General features: G+C 47.3%; 1 protein-coding gene across 3 annotated transcripts; it reads right to left on the bottom strand.

The window, feature by feature from the left end:
- Positions 1-8336: 8336 nt before the first annotated feature.
- Positions 8337-19516, bottom strand: LOC139410264 (transmembrane protein 125-like). 3 transcript variants are annotated; one of them, XM_071155739.1, is made up of 4 exons: positions 19314-19516; positions 17320-17458; positions 16839-17050; positions 8337-10726 (listed from the first exon to the last, which is right to left on the bottom strand). In XM_071155739.1, exon 4 carries the CDS (start codon positions 10440-10442, stop codon positions 9762-9764), a length of 681 nt encoding a protein of 226 aa, XP_071011840.1. In that variant the 5' UTR covers positions 10443-10726; positions 16839-17050; positions 17320-17458; positions 19314-19516; the 3' UTR covers positions 8337-9761. The 3 variants fall into 3 exon arrangements, with proteins under 3 accessions (XP_071011840.1, XP_071011841.1, XP_071011842.1); XM_071155740.1 differs by lacking the exon at positions 16839-17050; XM_071155741.1 differs by lacking the exons at positions 17320-17458; positions 19314-19516 and having other exon boundaries at positions 16839-17144.
- Positions 19517-19595: the final 79 nt, after the last annotated feature.

The raw sequence follows: 19595 nt of genomic DNA, 5'->3' as shown, positions 1-19595 counted from the left end.
CTAATAGAAGTGTGTCCAAATAGGATTTATATTTGTCATCTTGATTTCCAGATATTTTTGGGAATATCATTATATTAGTTATTTTTTAAATTAACGGTCAGAGCCCAGGTCTGACAGAACCTGTGCATATGATCTAGATGCTGCTGTAACCCCTCCCTAGTGGGAGTCAGTAGCACCAGGTCATCTGCGTATAGCAGACCCTCCTTAGTGGGAGACAGCAGCTCCAGGTCATCTGCGTACAGTAGACACTTGATTTCAGTGTTGTAGAGGGTGATACCAGGTGCTGCTGATTCTTCTAATGTTTTTGCCAATTCATTAATGTAGATGTTAAATAGTGTTGGACTTATTGGGCAGCCCTGTTTCACTCCCCATCCCTGAGAGAAGAAGTCTGTTTGCTTGTTGCCAATTTTAACCGCACATTTGTTTTTAGTGTACATTGATTTAATAAAATCATGTTTCCCCTCCAATACCACTTTCTATTAGTTTATAAAAAAATAAGTTCCTGCCAAACTGAATCAAATGCTTTCTTGAAGTCTACAAAACACAAGTCAATTTAGCCTTTGTTTAGGTTTACTTGTTTGTCTATTAGTGTGGAGGGTGTAAATGTGGTCTGTTGTACAATTGTACGAAACTATGTAGTCTGCTATTTATGATACTGCAGAAAATTTTCCCCAAGTTGCTGTTAACTCACTACAGGTATTTTCCCCGATATTTGAAACCAAGATCACACCTATCTATAAAAATGAAGACAAATTTGACCCAAATAATGAGTATAGCAATTTGAATTTGTGGTCTGTATTATTTGATCATTTCATTTAAATTACCGTAAGCTCCACAGGCCTTTTGGGGTTGGAGAGTGCATAGTTTTTCCCCAAAATGTCTTCTGTCATTGGGGTATCCACAGGATTCTGATAGTCTGACTGCTAATTCAAGGATTTGTCATTTTTCTTGTATATATTTTTGTTCTGGGCAAAGTGATTTCTCCACATATCCCCATTTTGGCAATTCCTCATGGTGAGGTTTGTTTAATTTATTCCAATTCTCCCACAAGTGGTTTGATTCTATGGATTCCTCAATTCCATCCAGCTGATTTCTAATGTGCTGTTCCTTTTTTGTTCTTAGGGTGTGTTTGTATTGCTTCACTGTTTCCCCATATTGACGGCAAACATTTTTGTTGTCTGGTTCTGTGGGTTTTTTTTAATAACTTTCTGAGATTTCTCCAATCATTATCAACCAATTTTCATAATCTATCTGTTATTTCTAGTTTGCTCTTATGTTTCTTTAGATTAGCCAAGGAGGCTAATTCGTCAAATATAAAGTTTATGTTCCAAACGGCCAAATGTACACCTTCATTGCTGTAGGAGAATGTTAAGGCTAAAAGATTGTCCAGGAGAGATTGTATTTTTTGGCTACTAATTGCTTTTTGGTAGATGTCTGTACTGTTTGCACTCCATCTATAGGCCTGTTTTGTACCATGTCATTTATTGGGCCTACCATTGACTATGTACAGACCCAGTGTTTGACAGAGCTGTAGGTGTACCTACCAAAAGAGTCCCCTCTCAGCCTACCATTGACTATGTACAGACCCAGTGTTCCACAGAGCTGTAGGTGTACCTACCAAAAGAGTCCCCTCTCAGCCTACCATTGACTATGTACAGACCCAGTGTTCCACAGAGCTGTAGGTGTACCTACCAAAAGAGTCCCCTCTCAGCCTACCATTGACTATGTACAGACCCAGTGTTCCACAGAGCTGTAGGTGTACCTACCAAAAGAGTCCCCTCTCAGCCTACCATTGACTATGTACAGACCCAGTGTTTGACAGAGCTTCAGGAGCTGTACTCCGTTTTTGTTTTTCACTTTGTCATAGTTGTTTCTGTGGGGGTATGTGGGGAGGGAAATGTTGATGCTTCCTGGTAGATGTTTGTCCCCATGACTGTTAATAGTGTCTTGTTCTTTTGCTGTTCTAGCATTCAGGTCTCCACAGACCAGTACGTTGCCTTGGGCCTGAAAGTGACTAGTCTCCCCCTCTAGAATGGAGAAAATCTCTTCATTGAAGTAAGGTGACTGAGGGAGAAATGTATGAGGCACAGAGGAAGGTGTTTTTATCTGTTAAGATAGCCTCTTTGTTGATTTTTAACCAGATAAGAATTCTCCTGTTTTGATTTATACCATATTAGCATTCCCCCTGAGTCTCTGCCCTGTCTGATTCCTTTTAAGTTGGTGGATGGTACAATTATCTCCCTATAACCTAGTGGACAGCCAGTGGAAACATCACCTCTGCACCATGTTTCCTGTAGTACTACAATATCAACATCATCAATTTATTTAAGGTAATCTGTGTTTCTGCTCTTTAGCCCAAAAGCAGAGGAATTCAAGCCTTGTAAATTCCAACATGCAACGTAAAAAGATTTCACAACTGTTTTTTCTTTACCTTCAAAATGATACACACTCACAATCCAACAAGAACTATCAAAATAAGATTTTTCAATTAAAGTAAACTCTTTAACTCTCAAATGTGATTTGTTTATCCTTTAAGATAGAATTTGTGTCATGCTACTTGGGTGGGTGTAGTGTGAGGATGGTGGAGTTATTGTGCTCATCTTACCATGACCCTCGGCCTATCACGTGAGCATAAAATACTCAGCATTTGTTTAATGTCACTCATTTGGTTGGTGGGGGCTGGGCCAGTTGCTCCTCTCACAGACTGTGCATAGCTCTGTCTGCAGGGTTTTGGCTCCTCCAGGTGTGGGTCTGCGGTGGGGGGTGGTAGACCTCATCTGGTTGGGTCTGAAGCTGGTGTGGTCTGTGCCGCGCTGGCTGTGGTGGGCATTGAGGTTGGTGGTGCTGTGGCCGTGGCTGGGGGGGTCCAGAGTTCTGGTCCAGGGTGTTATCTCGGTGGGGTGGAGATTGCTCCGCTGTTCCTGGTTTGAGAGATCGGGTTGCGGTTTAAAGCAACGTCCTTGAGAGTCTTGGCAAGGATGGGGACTGTCTCCCTGTACAGGTGAACATGGTCATAGAGACAGTCCAGACCGAGGGTGGGATGATGGGCCAGGTGTACATTGGGTTGCAAGGCACAGTCCAGACCGAGGGTGGGATGGTGGGCCAGGTGTACATTGGGTTGCAAGGCACAGTCCAGACCGAGGGTGGGATGGTGGGCCAGGTGTACATTGGGTTGCAAGGCACAGTCCCGGGAGAGGCTGGCGTTTATTCTTTGGATTGTGGAAGGGTGGAAGTCCTTCCTCTGTAGAAAGGTTGACACCACGATCCTTGAGTTGGGGAAGATTGCGGAGGCCTTCTCAATCACTTCCCGTAGTGAAGTCGCCACCCTCTTCTGCTGAGCACGCAGGGCATTGCTTCCGGTGTGTATGATTATGTGGCTTGGCGACCCGACCCGAGCCTTATCAAGCAGCTCCATGGCACTCTGCGTTGTTGGCACCACATCTTTCTTGTTTTGTGTCTAGGGAAAAATGTATTCTCCTGAACAAACTTCTAATTTGAGTCCATCAACAGGACCATGTCAGCCAGTGTTTCTTCTGGACTGGAGGGGGTAGTGGGGGCTGGTGGGTGTTGGAGCTGGGGTGTGGCTGGTCGGTGCCGGTGCTGCTGTCAGTTGGAGGCTGTTCTGTGGGCTGGGGTGAGGTGTGCAGCAGGCAGGGCTGGGAGGCCTGGCTGGTTGAGCTGGGCTCCTCTGCTGTGTGAGGGCAGAGCTGGGGAGGCCTGGCTGGTTGAGGTGGGCTCCTCTGCTGTGTGAGGGCAGGGCTGGGAGGCCTGGCTGGTTGAGCTGGGCTCCTCTGCTGTGTGAGGGCAGGGCTGGGGAGGCCTGGCTGGTTGAGGTGGGCTCCTCTGCTGTGTGAGGGCAGAGCTGGGGAGGCCTGGCTGGTTGAGGTGGGCTCCTCTGCTGTGTGAGGGCAGGGCTGGGAGGCCTGGCTGGTTGAGGTGGGCTCCTCTGCTGTGTGAGGGCAGAGCTGGGAGGCCTGGCTGGTTGAGGTGGGCTCCTCTGCTGTGTGAGGGCAGAGCTGGGGAGGCCTGGCTGGTTGAGGTGGGCTCCTCTGCTGTGTGAGGGCAGGGCTGGGAGGCCTGGCTGGTTGAGGTGGGCTCCTCTGCTGTGTGAGGGCAGGGCTGGGGAGGCCTGGCTGGTTGAGGTGGGCTCCTCTGCTGTGTGAGGGCAGAGCTGGGAGGCCTGGCTGGTTGAGGTGGGCTCCTCTGCTGTGTGAGGGCAGAGCTGGGGAGGCCTGGCTGGTTGAGGTGGGCTCCTCTGCTGTGTGAGGGCTGGTCATAGAGTGGTGATATAACTGCTCCTGCAGCCTGTTCTCTTTCTCTCCTGCAGCCTGTCCTCTGTTCTCTTTCTCTCCTGCAGCCTGTCCTCTGTTCTCTTTCTCTCCTGCAGCCTGTCCTCTGTTCTCTTTCTCTCCTGCAGCCTGTCCTCTGTTCTCTTTCTCTCCTGCAGCCTGTCCTCTGTTCTCTTTCTCTCCTGCAGCCTGTCCTCTGTTCTCTTTCTCTCCTGCAGCCTGTCCTCTGTTCTCTTTCTCTCCTGCAGCCTGTCCTCTGTTCTCTTTCTCTCCTGCAGCCTGTCCTCTGTTCTCTTTCTCTCCTGCAGCCTGTCCTCTGTTCTCTTTCTCTCCTGCAGCCTGTCCTCTGTTCTCTTTCTCTCCTGCAGCCTGTCCTCTGTTCTCTTTCTCTCCTGCAGCCTGTCCTCTGTTCTCTTTCTCTCCTGCAGCCTGTCCTCTGTTCTCTTTCTCTCCTGCAGCCTGTCCTCTGTTCTCTTTCTCTCCTGCAGCCTGTCCTCTGTTCTCTTTCTCTCCTGCAGCCTGTCCTCTGTTCTCTTTCTCTCCTGCAGCCTGTCCTCTGTTCTCTTTCTCTCCTGCAGCCTGTCCTCTGTTCTGTTCTTCTTTCTCTCCTGCAGCCTGTCCTCTGTTCTCTTTCTCTCCTGCAGCCTGTCCTCTGTTCTCTTTCTCTCCTGCAGCCTGTCCTCTGTTCTCTTTCTCTCCTGCAGCCTGTCCTCTGTTCTCTTTCTCTCCTGCAGCCTGTCCTCTGTTCTCTTTCTCTCCTGCAGCCTGTCCTCTGTTCTCTTTCTCTCCTGCAGCCTGTCATCTGTTCTCTTTCTCTCCTGCAGCCTGTCCTCTGTTCTCTTTCTCTCCTGCAGCCTGTCCTCTGTTCTCTTTCTCTCCTGCAGCCTGTCCTCTGTTCTCTTTCTCTCCTGCAGCCTGTCCTCTGTTCTCTTTCTCTCCTGCAGCCTGTCCTCTGTTCTCTTTCTCTCCTGCAGCCTGTCCTCTGTTCTCTTTCTCTCCTGCAGCCTGTCCTCTGTTCTCTTTCTCTCCTGCAGCCTGTCCTCTGTTCTCTTTCTCTCCTGCAGCCTGTCCTCTGTTCTCTTTCTCTCCTGCAGCCTGTCCTCTGTTCTCTTTCTCTCCTGCAGCCTGTCCTCTGTTCTCTTTCTCTCCTGCAGCCTGTCCTCTGTTCTCTTTCTCTCCTGCAGCCTGTCCTCTGTTCTCTTTCTCTCCTGCAGCCTGTCCTCTGTTCTCTTTCTCTCCTGCAGCCTGTCCTCTGTTCTCTTTCTCTCCTGCAGCCTGTCCTCTGTTCTCTTTCTCTCCTGCAGCCTGTCCTCTGTTCTCTTTCTCTCCTGCAGCCTGTCCTCTGTTCTCTTTCTCTCCTGCAGCCTGTCCTCTGTTCTCTTTCTCTCCTGCAGCCTGTCCTCTGTTCTCTTTCTCTCCTGCAGCCTGTCCTCTGTTCTCTTTCTCTCCTGCAGCCTGTCCTCTGTTCTCTTTCTCTCCTGCAGCCTGTCCTCTGTTCTCTTTCTCTCCTGCAGCCTGTCCTCTGTTCTCTTTCTCTCCTGCAGCCTGTCCTCTGTTCTCTTTCTCTCCTGCAGCCTGTCCTCTGTTCTCTTTCTCTCCTGCAGCCTGTCCTCTGTTCTCTTTCTCTCCTGCAGCCTGTCCTCTGTTCTCTTTCTCTCCTGCAGCCTGTCCTCTGTTCTCTTTCTCTCCTGCAGCCTGTCCTCTGTTCTCTTTCTCTCCTGCAGCCTGTCCTCTGTTCTCTTTCTCTCCTGCAGCCTGTCCTCTGTTCTCTTTCTCTCCTGCAGCCTGTCCTCTGTTCTCTTTCTCTCCTGCAGCCTGTCCTCTGTTCTCTTTCTCTCCTGCAGCCTGTCCTCTGTTCTCTTTCTCTCCTGCAGCCTGTCCTCTGTTCTCTTTCTCTCCTGCAGCCTGTCCTCTGTTCTCTTTCTCTCCTGCAGCCTGTCCTCTGTTCTCTTTCTCTCCTGCAGCCTGTCCTCTGTTCTCTTTCTCTCCTGCAGCCTGTCCTCTGTTCTCTTTCTCTCCTGCAGCCTGTCCTCTGTTCTCTTTCTCTCCTGCAGCCTGTCCTCTGTTCTCTTTCTCTCCTGCAGCCTGTCCTCTGTTCTCTTTCTCTCCTGCAGCCTGTCCTCTGTTCTCTTTCTCTCCTGCAGCCTGTCCTCTGTTCTCTTTCTCTCCTGCAGCCTGTCCTCTGTTCTCTTTCTCTCCTGCAGCCTGTCCTCTGTTCTCTTTCTCTCCTGCAGCCTGTCCTCTGTTCTCTTTCTCTCCTGCAGCCTGTCCTCTGTTCTCTTTCTCTCCTGCAGCCTGTCCTCTGTTCTCTTTCTCTCCTGCAGCCTGTCCTCTGTTCTCTTTCTCTCCTGCAGCCTGTCCTCTGTTCTCTTTCTCTCCTGCAGCCTGTCCTCTGTTCTCTTTCTCTCCTGCAGCCTGTCCTCTGTTCTCTTTCTCTCCTGCAGCCTGTCCTCTGTTCTCTTTCTCTCCTGCAGCCTGTCCTCTGCAGCCTGTCCTCTGTTCTCTTTCTCTCCTGCAGCCTGTCCTCTGTTCTCTTTCTCTCCTGCAGCCTGTCCTCTGTTCTCTTTCTCTCCTGCAGCCTGTCCTCTGTTCTCTTTCTCTCCTGCAGCCTGTCCTCTGTTCTCTTTCTCTCCTGCAGCCTGTCCTCTGTTCTCTTTCTCTCCTGCAGCCTGTCCTCTGTTCTCTTTCTCTCCTGCAGCCTGTCCTCTGTTCTCTTTCTCTCCTGCAGCCTGTCCTCTGTTCTCTTTCTCTCCTGCAGCCTGTCCTCTGTTCTCTTTCTCTCCTGCAGCCTGTCCTCTGTTCTCTTTCTCTCCTGCAGCCTGTCCTCTGTTCTCTTTCTCTCCTGCAGCCTGTCCTCTGTTCTCTTTCTCTCCTGCAGCCTGTCCTCTGCAGCCTGTCTCTTTCTCTCCTGCAGCCTGTCCTCTGTTCTCTTTCTCTCCTGCAGCCTGTCCTCTGTTCTCTTTCTCTCCTGCAGCCTGTCCTCTGATCTCTTTCTCTCCTGCAGCCTGTCCTCTGTTCTCTTTCTCTCCTGCAGCCTGTCCTCTGTTCTCTTTCTCTCCTGCAGCCTGTCCTCTGTTCTCTTTCTCTCCTGCAACCTGTCCTCTGATCTCTTTCTCTCCTGCAGCCTGTCCTCTGTTCTCTTTCTCTCCTGCAGCCTGTCCTCTGTTCTCTTTCTCTCCTGCAGCCTGTCCTCTGTTCTCTTTCTCTCCTGCAGCCTGTCCTCTGTTCTCTTTCTCTCCTGCAGCCTGTCCTCTTTCTCTCCTGCAGCTCCTCTCTTAGTGTGGTCAGATTGTACTGTTCTGCCTGTCTTTTTGGAGCTCTCTCACCTCCTTTGTTAGATCAGCCAGTTCTCTCTTGAGTCCATCTCTCTCTTGCTGAACCTCTTTCAGCTGTCCTGCAAGGCTGCTGTCCTGCTCTGTCCTCACCTTGGTTAGGAGCTCTTCTAAGGTGTGGATGTCTGGCTACTGTTTGCTCACGCTCACCTTGCCTTTTTGGGTGGGGAGAGTGGGGGTGATGGTGGTGGAGTTTCTCTCTCTGCTCTCTCCTTAATGGTCTGAAAGTCTGTTTCAAACAGCCTAAGGTTACTTTGCCCCAGTCTTGTAGAGGTTAATTGTTATCATGGCGCTGTCAGGGTCATCTCTCTTTTTGACTTTCAGCTTCCACCCATTACAGATTCCTTCTTTCTTTATGGATGGGTAGTGAGAGCAGACTGCTGACTGCCATGCATTTGGTTGGTCAGGGAGAAATATAAGATTACTCACATTATTGTTTTTGTAGAGGTCTGCGAAAAAGATTTCTGGCCTACCCTTTAGTAGTTTTTGTTTAAAAGCTTTCATCCTTGTGTCATTTTTGGCCTCTGGAGAGTAGAGAATGGACTCAGCGCTGAGGGGGAGTGGGGACATGGTGCTTGTGGGCTCTGCTACTACTGCTGCTCTGTTTTGCTGCACCGTTGCCTTGCCAACCGGTTTTGTTTGTCTGCTGCTGTTGCTAGCTAGCTCTAATTTAGCTCAGAAACTAGGCTAGGTTTTTGTGGTATAGCTAGCTAGCGAGCAAAGACTTCTTAATTTGAGGAGCAAAGTGACTTTTTTCTATTCTGATTGAATATTGAGTTGTTGTTCATCACTTCTTGTCTTGAATTATTTTTTAGATTTGAGTGTCTCATTCTAAAAACAAAAAAAATGAAATAAATCAGGAGCTCACGTTGAACATGTCTGTAGCTCTTTCTCTCTCACTGTCTGGCTTCTCATCACTGTTTGTGGCTGTCGTCTCTCTATCATACGTACACAAACATACCTGGCACCACCTAGAAGGCATGTCCATAGCAGTGCACAGCAGAGACCAAGAACAGTCCCTTGTCAATTAGGGATTGCACGCTGTACTGGCTCATTGCACAGTCACTGCCGATGCTGTATGTGTGAGAGAGAGAGGGTGGTAAGGGTGAGCCGTACTGGGCGATGCCAGCCCTTTTACGATCCACAGTCTGTCCATTGTCCCAGTGCCCAACCATCAGTACAACAACAATGGCCGCCTCAGTGACCCCTATTGTCTCTGAGCAACAGGTCGCTCACATGCACTGCCTGATAAGGAGGTGCGAGGGCCAGACACACACAAAACACACAGCAACTTAAATCCAAGAACAGCATCCAAGCACATAGACGCTTTGTTTAATGAAACCACATTGTACCCTTTAACCATGGCAACAATGCAGGACGTTCTCCTCAGATTCTTGGTAAGCGTTGCAAAGCAAAGTGAGTGATGACACATCTTGCTTATGGAGGTCTTTGACCACCCAACACTGCTGTAAACCTGTGACATGAAAAGGTGACAAAATGTGTCATTGATCACTTTGATTAAGTTTGGAGATGCTGGGTACATTATTCTATGATATGATTATTCCTTACAGCAGCTTTTTCACCTGCTGCTTTGTAGTGGATGATATTATTATTATTACATTGGACACATTATGAATCATTATCTCTGCACCATGTTCAGTGTCCGGTGTCTGTGCAGTGTCACTAGTATTCTCTTCATTCCACATCATAGAATGGTGCTCTGCTGGGCTCATAAAATGGCCCATGCTTGAACCATAAAAATATCATGTGTTGACACAGCTCTGTATTCCTCATGGTATTTCATGATCCTGCAAAATTCCATTGTTTTAAGAACCACATGGGGTGCTGTGGTAATCAACAACTCAATGAACATATAGTGGCTTTCCAAGATGGCCATTATGCTAAAATGCCATTTTCAAATGTGATGTCCATTGGTCCTTCCCTGACAGCAAGGTGGATGTGGCCCACATTCAGAACAAACGTGGCCCAGAAACTACAAGGCCTCATACCTCAAACCAGAGCTGGCCAATAAGCTCCAACCCTCCCCCAGTGCGCATCTCCCACAGATCAGACCTAGTCCATATGAGTGTCGCAGTCATCTCCTGTCTGGGCTACCTGTCCCATCCCATGTCTCTGGTGGTCAGATGAGGTTAGCCAGGCTTGAGGTGGTCTCCCTCCTACCCTGGTCCATGTGTCGTCCAGAGATAGTGAACAGCCCCACAGCCCTGTCCCTAAACCTCTGGCCCGGCCTGGTCCTCTCCAGCAGCATCACCACCCCTGTGTACACCCCTACCCCCACTACCGCTGCCCCCCCTCCAGCTAACAACACCACCCCAGAGATGTACATATCGTTCAGGGCCACGCCCGGCTGGGGCATGTGGTGCTCCAAAGCCAGCTTCAGCAGCACAGCCCCACAGACCACCAGACACAGCCCCGTGATGAGCACTACTAACAGATCCGACAGCCCTCCGCTCTTAAGGATATCGATCCGCCTGCGACTCCGCACACAGTTCATGTCCTGCACGGCCGAGCTCAGGAGCTGTTTGAGGAGGACAGCCAGGGCTAAGAGACACAGGGCCAAGCCCGCTCCCATGCGCCAGTCACTGGAGAAACTGGTGGTAGTGGAGAGGAGAAGCACGCCACCCAGGCCGCAGCCCAGGATGAGGAGGACCGCCACACAGTAGCACAGCAGAGACTTGGCCGGGTCCCGGAACCACCACAGCTCCACCTGTTCATCCAGAACACTGCGCTGGATCTGAGCAGGGTCGGGACCGGCCGGCTGGCCACCCCGCGACGAAGGGAAGTCCTCCAGCTCTGGCATCCTGATCCTCCCAGCCTGACAGACACGCTCACCAGAGAACTCTACCAGGACACAAGCTGGATCACTGGAACTCTCAGTGGAACACCGTTCTTTCTCTCTGGAAATCTTGAGTGGATCTCAGTAGATGGATCACTGGACACCTCACCGGATCACAGTTCCTTCTCACTTGATTACAGGTCCTCTTGGTGGATCACAGGGTCCATCAGGTAGTCCACTGCACTCTGAGAGGATGTCCTGTCACTGAACCCTCAGAGCTCAGGGACCAAATGCAGCCTGATGGATACCTGGGGAGAGGAGAGACAAGGGACATTAGAGCCACCTGACATGCACACACACAGGCACGCACACACACACACGTTGCTGAATATGCAATCTTTAAAGCAGGGCTCAAAACATTAGAGATCCTGCCATATAATAGAGGTATCCTCCAGAGAGAGGTGTTTGAACTGACTGAAAACATAATGCTGAATATTCAACCTGAAAACCCCTCTCCCTTCTTAGACCTGTGTGTGTGTGTGTGACAGAGACAAATAACGTGAAATAGAAGTGTGTTTCTGTGTTTGAGTGTGTGTGTGTGTTGTTTATTAGATTAGCAGCTGATAGTGGCCTAGCATCTTTATGGTGTACTCCTGTATGTAGATCAGCATCCCGTAGGCTAGTTTAGCCACCCCATAGGCTAGTTTAGCCACCCCTCGTAGGCTAGTTTAGCCACCCCTCGTAGGCTAGTTTAGCCACCCCTCGTAGGCTAGTTTAGCCACCCCTCGTAGGCTAGTTTAGCCACCCCTCGTAGGCTAGTTTAGCCACCCCTCGTAGGCTAGTTTAGCCACCCCTCGTAGGCTAGTTTAGCCACCCCTCGTAGGCTAGTTTAGCCACCCCGTAGGCTAGTTTAGCCACCCAGCTCTCTTCCTGTGTTGTGTGCCACCTCCTGTTTTTTCCCCTGCGAGGTGATATTTCTAAGATGGCAGCGCAACGCTGACTACAGCCCCCCTCACAACAGGGCTCAAGTATAACTCCTTTTATCAATGGTCTGTCCCTGTAGTCCCAGCAACTCTCAAGGTCAGGGCACAGACAGCTTGTCTTTAAAAGTCTGACAGCCCCTTTACTATCAAAGTCAATAGCGCGAGCCGAGGCACTGAGCGAGGCGAGCACAGAGCAGCAGCAGCTCTCTGACAGGAATTACAACTGTCCTCTAACAGACCTGGTCTAGTCTGCTGACACAAACAGAACACTACTAGTCTGTCTGAGCCTCCAAGCAGCAGGTTGAGCTGAGTCCTCATCAACACACAGGGATCATCACGCTGAGATATGACACACAGTACAGCTGAGTCACAAGGTGTTCACATTAGGTGTGAAGTGAAGGGATACTAAATAACAGAGCGCATTGCGTTTATTGGACTCCAGCTTCTCCACGCCGTTTCAGTTCATAATTATGAGGTGGATGTGTATACGAGGTGTACAGTGTGTGTATGTGGGGGGTACAGTGTGTGTGTTGTTGAGTCACTAATTAAATCCCAGCAGGTTTGGACCTGATGCCACTGACAGGTATAACAGGAATAGAAGGCAGTAATTGAGGTGACATATGAGCTGGATGAAAACAATAAAAAACACACACACATATATAATTGGCTTTTCTCTCTCATACCAAAACACACATTTTCTCTCACACACACACAGACACACACACACACACACACACACACACACACACACACACGCTGAGCGATTAACAAAAACATTTTCTGATTATTAAACAACTATTTGATTGACGTTGGTTCAATTACTTGAATTCCCCAACGTAATCCAAACCAAGTCCACTTAGTTTGGTTTTCTTGTGAGCTCAACGTGCCATTTCTCTAGTGAGAAATCCTATCAAGCACGAGAGACATCAAAATCAAGAACGAACTGTGAGATGCTGTAGGGAGTTTTCGTATGCAAATATTCAACCTAGTTCAGCGCAGAAAACGTGGTAATTACCTACCGGAGTTGGGGAAGCTACTCTGAAAATATAGTTTGCCAAGCTACCAATTACTTCACAATGAAAGACATTAAGCTACACTTAAGAAAAATATAGTTCACTTAACTAGAGTTACTTTTAAAAAGTAGTTCACTACATCCAAACTACACTACATGGCTAAAAGTATGTGGACACCCCTTCAAATTAGTGGATTTGGCTATTTCAGCCACACCTGCTGCTGACAGGTGTATAAAATCGAGTACACAGCCATGCAATTTCCATAGACAAACACTGGCAGTAGAATTGCCCATACTAAAGAGCTTAGTGACTTTCAATGTGGCACCATCATAGGATGCCACCTTTCCAACAAGTCAGTTCGTCAAATTTCTGCCCTGCTAAAAGCTGCCCCTGTCAACTGTAAGTGCTGTTATTGTGAAGTGGAAACTTCTAGGAGCAACAACAGCTCAGGAGCGAAGTGGTAGGTCACACAAGCTCACAGAACAAGACCAGCGGGTGCTGAAGCGAGCAGAGTGTAAAAATCATTTGTCCTCGGTTGCAACACTCACTACCGAGTTCCAAACTGCCTCTAGAAACAACGTTAGCACAATAACTTTTAGTCGGAAGCTTCATGAAATGGATTTCCATGGCCGAGCAGCCGCACACAAGCCTAAGATCACCATGTGCAATGCCAAGCATTGGCTGGAGTGGTGTAAAGCTTGCCGCCATTGGACTCTGGAGTAGTGGAAACGTGTTCTCTGGAGTGATGAATCACCCTTCACCATCTGGCAGTGCGACGGATGAATCTGGGTTTGGTTGATGCCAGGAGAACGATACCTGCCCCAATGCTGTAAAGTTTGGTGGAGGAGGAATAATGGTCTGGGGCTGGTTTTCATGGTTCGGGCTAGGCGCCTTAGTTCCAGTGAAGGGAAATCTTAATGCTACAGCATACAATGACTTTCTACATGGTTCTGTGCTTCCAACTTTGTGCAACAGTTTGGGGAAGGCCCTTTCCTGTTTCAGCATTACAATGACCCTGTGCACAAAGCGAGGTCCATAGAGAAATGGTTTGTCGAGATAGGTGTGGAATAACTTGACTGGCCTGCACAGAGCTCTGACCTCAACCCCATCGAATGCCTTTGGGATGAATTGGAACGCATCTTGGCATGCTCTCCACCAGTCGTTCACATTGATGTTGGGTGACTTTATGACACGCCTGGTGCAGAAATTCAAGCAGCTCTGCTTTGTTAAATGGCTTGTGACCATCCATCTTCCTCCTGATCACATTTCAGAGGTTTTGGGGTTCAGGTCTGGAGATTGGGCTGGCCATGACAAGGTCTTGATCTGGTCCTTCATCCACATCTTGATTACCTGGCTGTGTGGCATGGAGCATTGTCCTGCTGGAAAAACCAATCCTCAGAGTTGGGGAACATTGTCAGAGCAGAAGGATGCAAGTTTTCTTCCAGGACAACCTTGTATGTGGCTTGATGCCAAAGGTGATTCAACAAAGTACAGAGTAAATGGTCTGAATACTTATGTAAATGTTATATTTCCGTTTTTTAATTTTTTTATTAAAATTTGCTAAAATGTAAAAAAAAATAATAATAATTGCTTTGTCATTATGGGGTATTGTGTGTAGATTGAGGGGGGAAAAAACAATTTAATCAATTTTAGAATAAGGTTGTAACATAACAAAATTAGAAAAAGTCAAGGGGTCTGAATACTTTCTGAATGCACCGTGTATATAAATAAATACATAGCATCTATGATTGTTGAAGATGTATTCAATGATCACACCAATGATAGAAATGATGGAAATGTGATTCAGTACATTTTGATGAGTAGTGCAAGTGTATAGCCCACAACAGTGTAATGTACTGTAAATTACAAGCTCCTGTTTTTCTAGTCCTTCCGGTTCTGACCTTTTGCCTGCCCTGACACTGAGCCCGCCTGCCTGACCATTCTGCCTGCCCTGACACTGAGCCCGCCTGCCTGACCATTCTGCCTGCCCTGACACTGAGCCCGCCTGCCTGACCATTCTGCCTGCCCTGACACTGAGCCCGCCTGCCTGACCATTCTGCCTGCCCTGACACTGAGCCCGCCTGCCTGACCATTTTGCCTGAGCCTGCCAGCCGCCCTGTACCGTTTGGACCTGACTATGAACTCTTGCCTGTCCTCAACCTGCCTCTTGCCTTTCCCTCGCTATTAAATAAATATCAGAGACTCTAACCATCTGCCACCTGTGTCTGCATCTGAATCTCGCCTTGTGTCATTATATACTCATTATATTTCACAGTAACCTTATATTCGGGATCAATGGTTGTGTGGTGAAAGATGTCTACAAACAAAATGAATGCACAAAGTTACAACTGTGACTAATTTGGCGTTTTGTACAAAAAAATGTATCAAATTCACCACAAGCTTGTGACAATAGTACCAAAGTGATAAAAACAAACTAACAGAATGTGCAATTTAGCTATTAAACACAACTATATTTCAAGTGAGAATTAGGCATCAGACCGATGCCAAAAATGAAAAGAAATTCTTGCTTACTTCACCCATATTTTATTTTTGCATAAAAAGAAGGGTGTAGTTTCAGTAGTTAGCTACACCGCAAAACATTTATTAACTACTCAAAACACTACCAAGATTTTGAATTTAGCTCAACCACCACCAGGCTACTGCAAAATTACTAATTGAACTAAATGTAGTTCACTACTCCCCAACCCTGTTAACTACAATGACCAGAATCTATTTGGCCTATTCTTCCTGGAGCTGCACCCAGACCGCATGAGAGAGGAATGTACAACACAGCAACAACAGAGATAGACAGACAGTTTGGGACATATAGCTTTACGAACCGATTGACAGTTGTAGCAGACAGCTCTGCAACATGGGCAGCTGTGGCAACCCAATGATCAGGGGCTACCCTTTTTCGCTAGCTAAGACTGGGGAGCTTGGCTCGTTGGGGAGCACAGGGATAATGCTAGATGGTTGTCTGGCTGCTACTGACTGAGCAGAGATGAGATGACGACTTTAAGAAATGAAAAAAATGAGATCATTAAATAAAAAATGTAGTAATATAGTAAAGAAATGTGAATTCATTATTGTTAATAAGTGCTAAGCAGTAATTGGCAGTCACATCATGGGGCTCATTCATTGCTTTATTCTGTGTTAGAGACAATTGAATGTTCTCAATATATTTGGCTTTGGAATTTCAATTCAAAAGGCTCTAAAATTATTTCAAGCTCATATTTCATAATTAATTTTAAAAAACTAATATTTTGTATTTATCGAAACCAAAATTTAAAAACGTGATTATTTGTTTTAAACCGAACCGACTTCAAAAAGCACTAATCGCTCAGCACTAACCCACACACACACTCTCTCTCTCTCCTCATTCTCCTCTCTAGTTTAGAGGCTTTCTGCCTGCTCTCTTATCAGAGCTGATAGGACCTCTCCTTCACATCACAGATACCAGAGGCCTCATCATAAAAACCTTCATCATCTGCTCCTCTGTGTGAGCTATTCTCTAGTCTGTCTCTTCTGTATTTCGCAGACAGGCACAGAGGCAGACAATGACTTCCCCCAAACGTCTGCAGCACCTAGCAAGGTTGATGACGGTTATATGCAGAGCAGCATTTTTCAGTTAATGCAAATTTGCTCTGTGATAATGATGAAAACCCACAGATAATCGTAAAACCTTGAGAATCAGTTAGTAAGACCTGTTTTGGGTTCAGTTTTTTAAAAGGTCTGAAGGTCGGTCTGTTGGTCGACTCGACAGAGGAGCTCTGCTTTATGGACACTGTATTCCCTATGTTATTTGGCCCTGCTGAATTCATCCCACCAAGTCATTAGTGTCTCATTTTATGTTGAAGTTGTGTTCTTTAAAATAGGAATTTGCCATTATAATCAGTCTGTAGATCAATTATTCATGGGTTCACATAAGAACAAAATAAACAAAATGGTAGTTGTTTTACTTCTAACAGGAGGAGATGAGAGCCAAGGGAGCCAGACAGTTGCAGAAGCTATGCTTTGATCTGCAGTCAAACGGCTGAAACTGCTTGTCCCTACTTCCTCTCTGCAGGGTTTGAACTGACACACCACTCCCTCCGATCAGCAGGTGTTTAAAGAGGCCTTTAGAGCTACCAGCAGTACTGAGGGGTCCCTTTAATAATTAATCCAGGTCTGAGAGCCCAGGCCAGCCAGCAGGGAAAGAGGAGCAGTCCCCGACAGGATGGAGTTTCATTGGCTTTCAGTAAACTGATGTCACGTTCCTGCACTGGTCCTGGTCCATCAGCACATTCTCATACAGTCCAAGCAGGCATGGAATTGGACGCCTACAGAAAAAAGTCTGGTCGTGTTGAAGTCTCACAGGCAATGAGTTAGCTGACTAGGACACAAACGGGGTCCTCGCCTTGGTCCTGTTGTGTGAATGTGTTTACCTGAGGCCCTTGGAGAGGAGGTGTGGCCAGGAGTTGCCGTGGCAACAGTGGCTCCTCCTCTTCCTGTTCCTGTCCATCGGTGACGAGAGGGGTCAGGATTGGCACCATCTGTTTTTGCGCTGGGCATCAGTGCCAAGCTCCATGGGGGCCGGGAGCCTGGAGCTGCTAGGGGCTGGAGGCAGGCAGGCGTCTGGGGATGAGGCTAGGCAGGGCTGGATGGAGGAGTGGCGGGTGGAGAGAGAGAGGTTCTGAATGGTTCATTATTCAGGCGGTGTCTATGTTCCTGTCACAGTCCAGCCAGAGGGCCTCGGGACCCTCTCTGTGGCCAGGCACGGTGAGGGGACAATTGGCAGACACACCAACTCAGTTGGGCTTAATGCTATTTTAATTGTGGACTGTGTGCTTGATAGCAAATACTAATACAACTAACAGCACAAGGAAACACTTGTCTCCCCCGCTGTTCTCCCCCCTGGTCCTGTACCTGATGTTGTTTTCAATCTCTCTTCAGCAGGACCTAGTGATGTTGACGGTGATGTTACTACCCCTCTCAGCTTGCACTGACTCCCTGCCGAAACCTCAGCCACCTGGCTCTACAGTAGCTTGCCTGCATCAGTCACAAACTGGATGGAAAGAAGAATAGAATATAGATAAGAACAGAATTGGAAAAAAAACAGAACACCAACACAACATAATCTAAAGAGAGTCTGACATTTTTTTGCACTTGACTTTTCATTTGCATACAGTATTTTCCTCCCTTGAATGCAGACTGTTTCCTGTCCTTGATGTGGTTTTGCTGATAGTTTCTCCTATAGCTGCCCACTCGGATGTACACTCTCCTCTCTGTAGTGGCCAGCCTGAGCCTGCCTGCCTTCATTGAGCACAGCTCCAATATTAAAACCCTAATCAAATCACCAATTAACATGCACTCGCGTGTCCCCCTTGCCTCGCTCCATTCTGCTGACGACAATAAACATGTTTACCTTTTGTTGTTCGCCATTATTTTTTTTCATTGTATGGGCTCGGAGGCGGCCTTCAACATATTCAAACATCCCTGCTCTGTGAGAAACAGGAGCCTGGATTCCAGATAGAACCTGATCCTCACGGGGCTGGGTTCCACACTCTCGCTCTCTCACCTTCTGTCTCTCTCTCACACACTCACCCTCTCTCCTGCACTCTCTCAAATACATCAAACACATGGCTTCCTGGCATTATTATGAGCCATCCTCCCCTCACCAGCCTCCGCTGGCACACACATGCATGCGCTTACTCACACACTCACTCCATCCCTCGTTCCCTCACTCGCCTTTTAGTTTATTGATGAGACTATGTTATGTATTTTGATCATGAGATAGCAGGGAACGACAATGGAGAGATCACTCCTAGGTATAGTTATTTACTGTTACACAAGTATATGCTAGATGGATTTTTCACAACATCACTGACTTTTGTTTTGTATGGTCTATACAAGTGGAAATAGCTACAACAGTGTTTAGAGGCCAACACTAACACTTGGGTCCAAAACTTAAGGTGTGATATTGGCAGGAACTAGTTACAGTATAGGAAATCCTGGTTGGCCTGAATAAATAAACAAAACTGGACAGTTCAGTCCTCCACAAAACCTGTTACACCCATTCTGTCTGGCAATAAAAGGTTCATATTTATTCAGCTATTCCAGTCTTTACAGCTTCACAAAAATGTGTCTGAAGATAGATTAAACTATAATTGTGTTATTTGCATGATGGATGTAAGAATAGTCAGGAGTATGTTTTGGTTTTTAAATGCATTACTGTTTTTTTATGCAATGTTTAATATCTCTTATGGTCAAGGGTCAAGTCGGGCTCGAAAATATGAATTAAAACTTCAGTCAAACAGCCAATAACCACGATCAAACTTCTGGAAATGAATACCTTCATGGGGGGGGGGGGGGGGTGGACCAAGTAAGTGACCAATTTCCCACTAAATGTTGACAAATTCTAAAATTACGAGCTTCACTGTCCTTTCATGGGAGATATCTATCAGAAAATATGCTTGGAGGCTTTAAGAAAATACAAAGGGCCATTTGTATTCAATGTGGCAACTGCAGTGAGCTAAACTCTCCAATGTAGCCTACTCTGGCTCTATGGGATGATTGTCTCAACAGTATGGTGACATGGTTACAACAAACATACAGCAACACATTACCTATGGCTGTCAAACGTAACACTGTCATAATGCTATATGACACTGTCATATGATGACCTGTCATGAGGACAGATCACGACACGTTATGACAGTAAACTAGGCTATTTATATTCAGCTCAAATTATCTTGCTTGATAATTCAAATAAGTAGCTAGCCTAGAACCGAACTATAAAAGGTGGAACAATGTCAAGAAAGTTATATAGCCTAGTCACCTTCAGGTGGCTGGGCTTCATCAAATCGAGTGTGTGATCCATGCACTGTCTAGCATTTGTATTCTGTCTATATGCTGTTTACCTGTGCGTGGTGCTGGCACATTCCCAGTCGCTATTCATCCTCGAAACCGAACGACTCCACAAATCTCCGTTCCTGCGCGGGGAGGTATTTCCAAATCCAAACCATATGCCGCGCGTTTGGTGCGTGAAAGGACGGTTTGAAACAGTATAGTCTCAATAATCAACATAATTCTGACTAGACTGACTACCTTTCTCCGATGTGGAGCCTCCGATGGTGATTGTGTGTGCCTCTCGCGCTCACTGAACCGTGCGCAGGTCTAGCGGACTTTCCCGGTTGCAGGTG

Source organism: Oncorhynchus clarkii, chromosome 5 (genome assembly GCF_045791955.1).
Source record: "Oncorhynchus clarkii lewisi isolate Uvic-CL-2024 chromosome 5, UVic_Ocla_1.0, whole genome shotgun sequence".
NCBI lineage: Eukaryota > Metazoa > Chordata > Actinopteri > Salmoniformes > Salmonidae > Oncorhynchus > Oncorhynchus clarkii.
The sequence above is the reverse complement of the archived record's forward strand: the minus strand, read 5'-3'. Positions and strand labels throughout refer to the sequence as shown.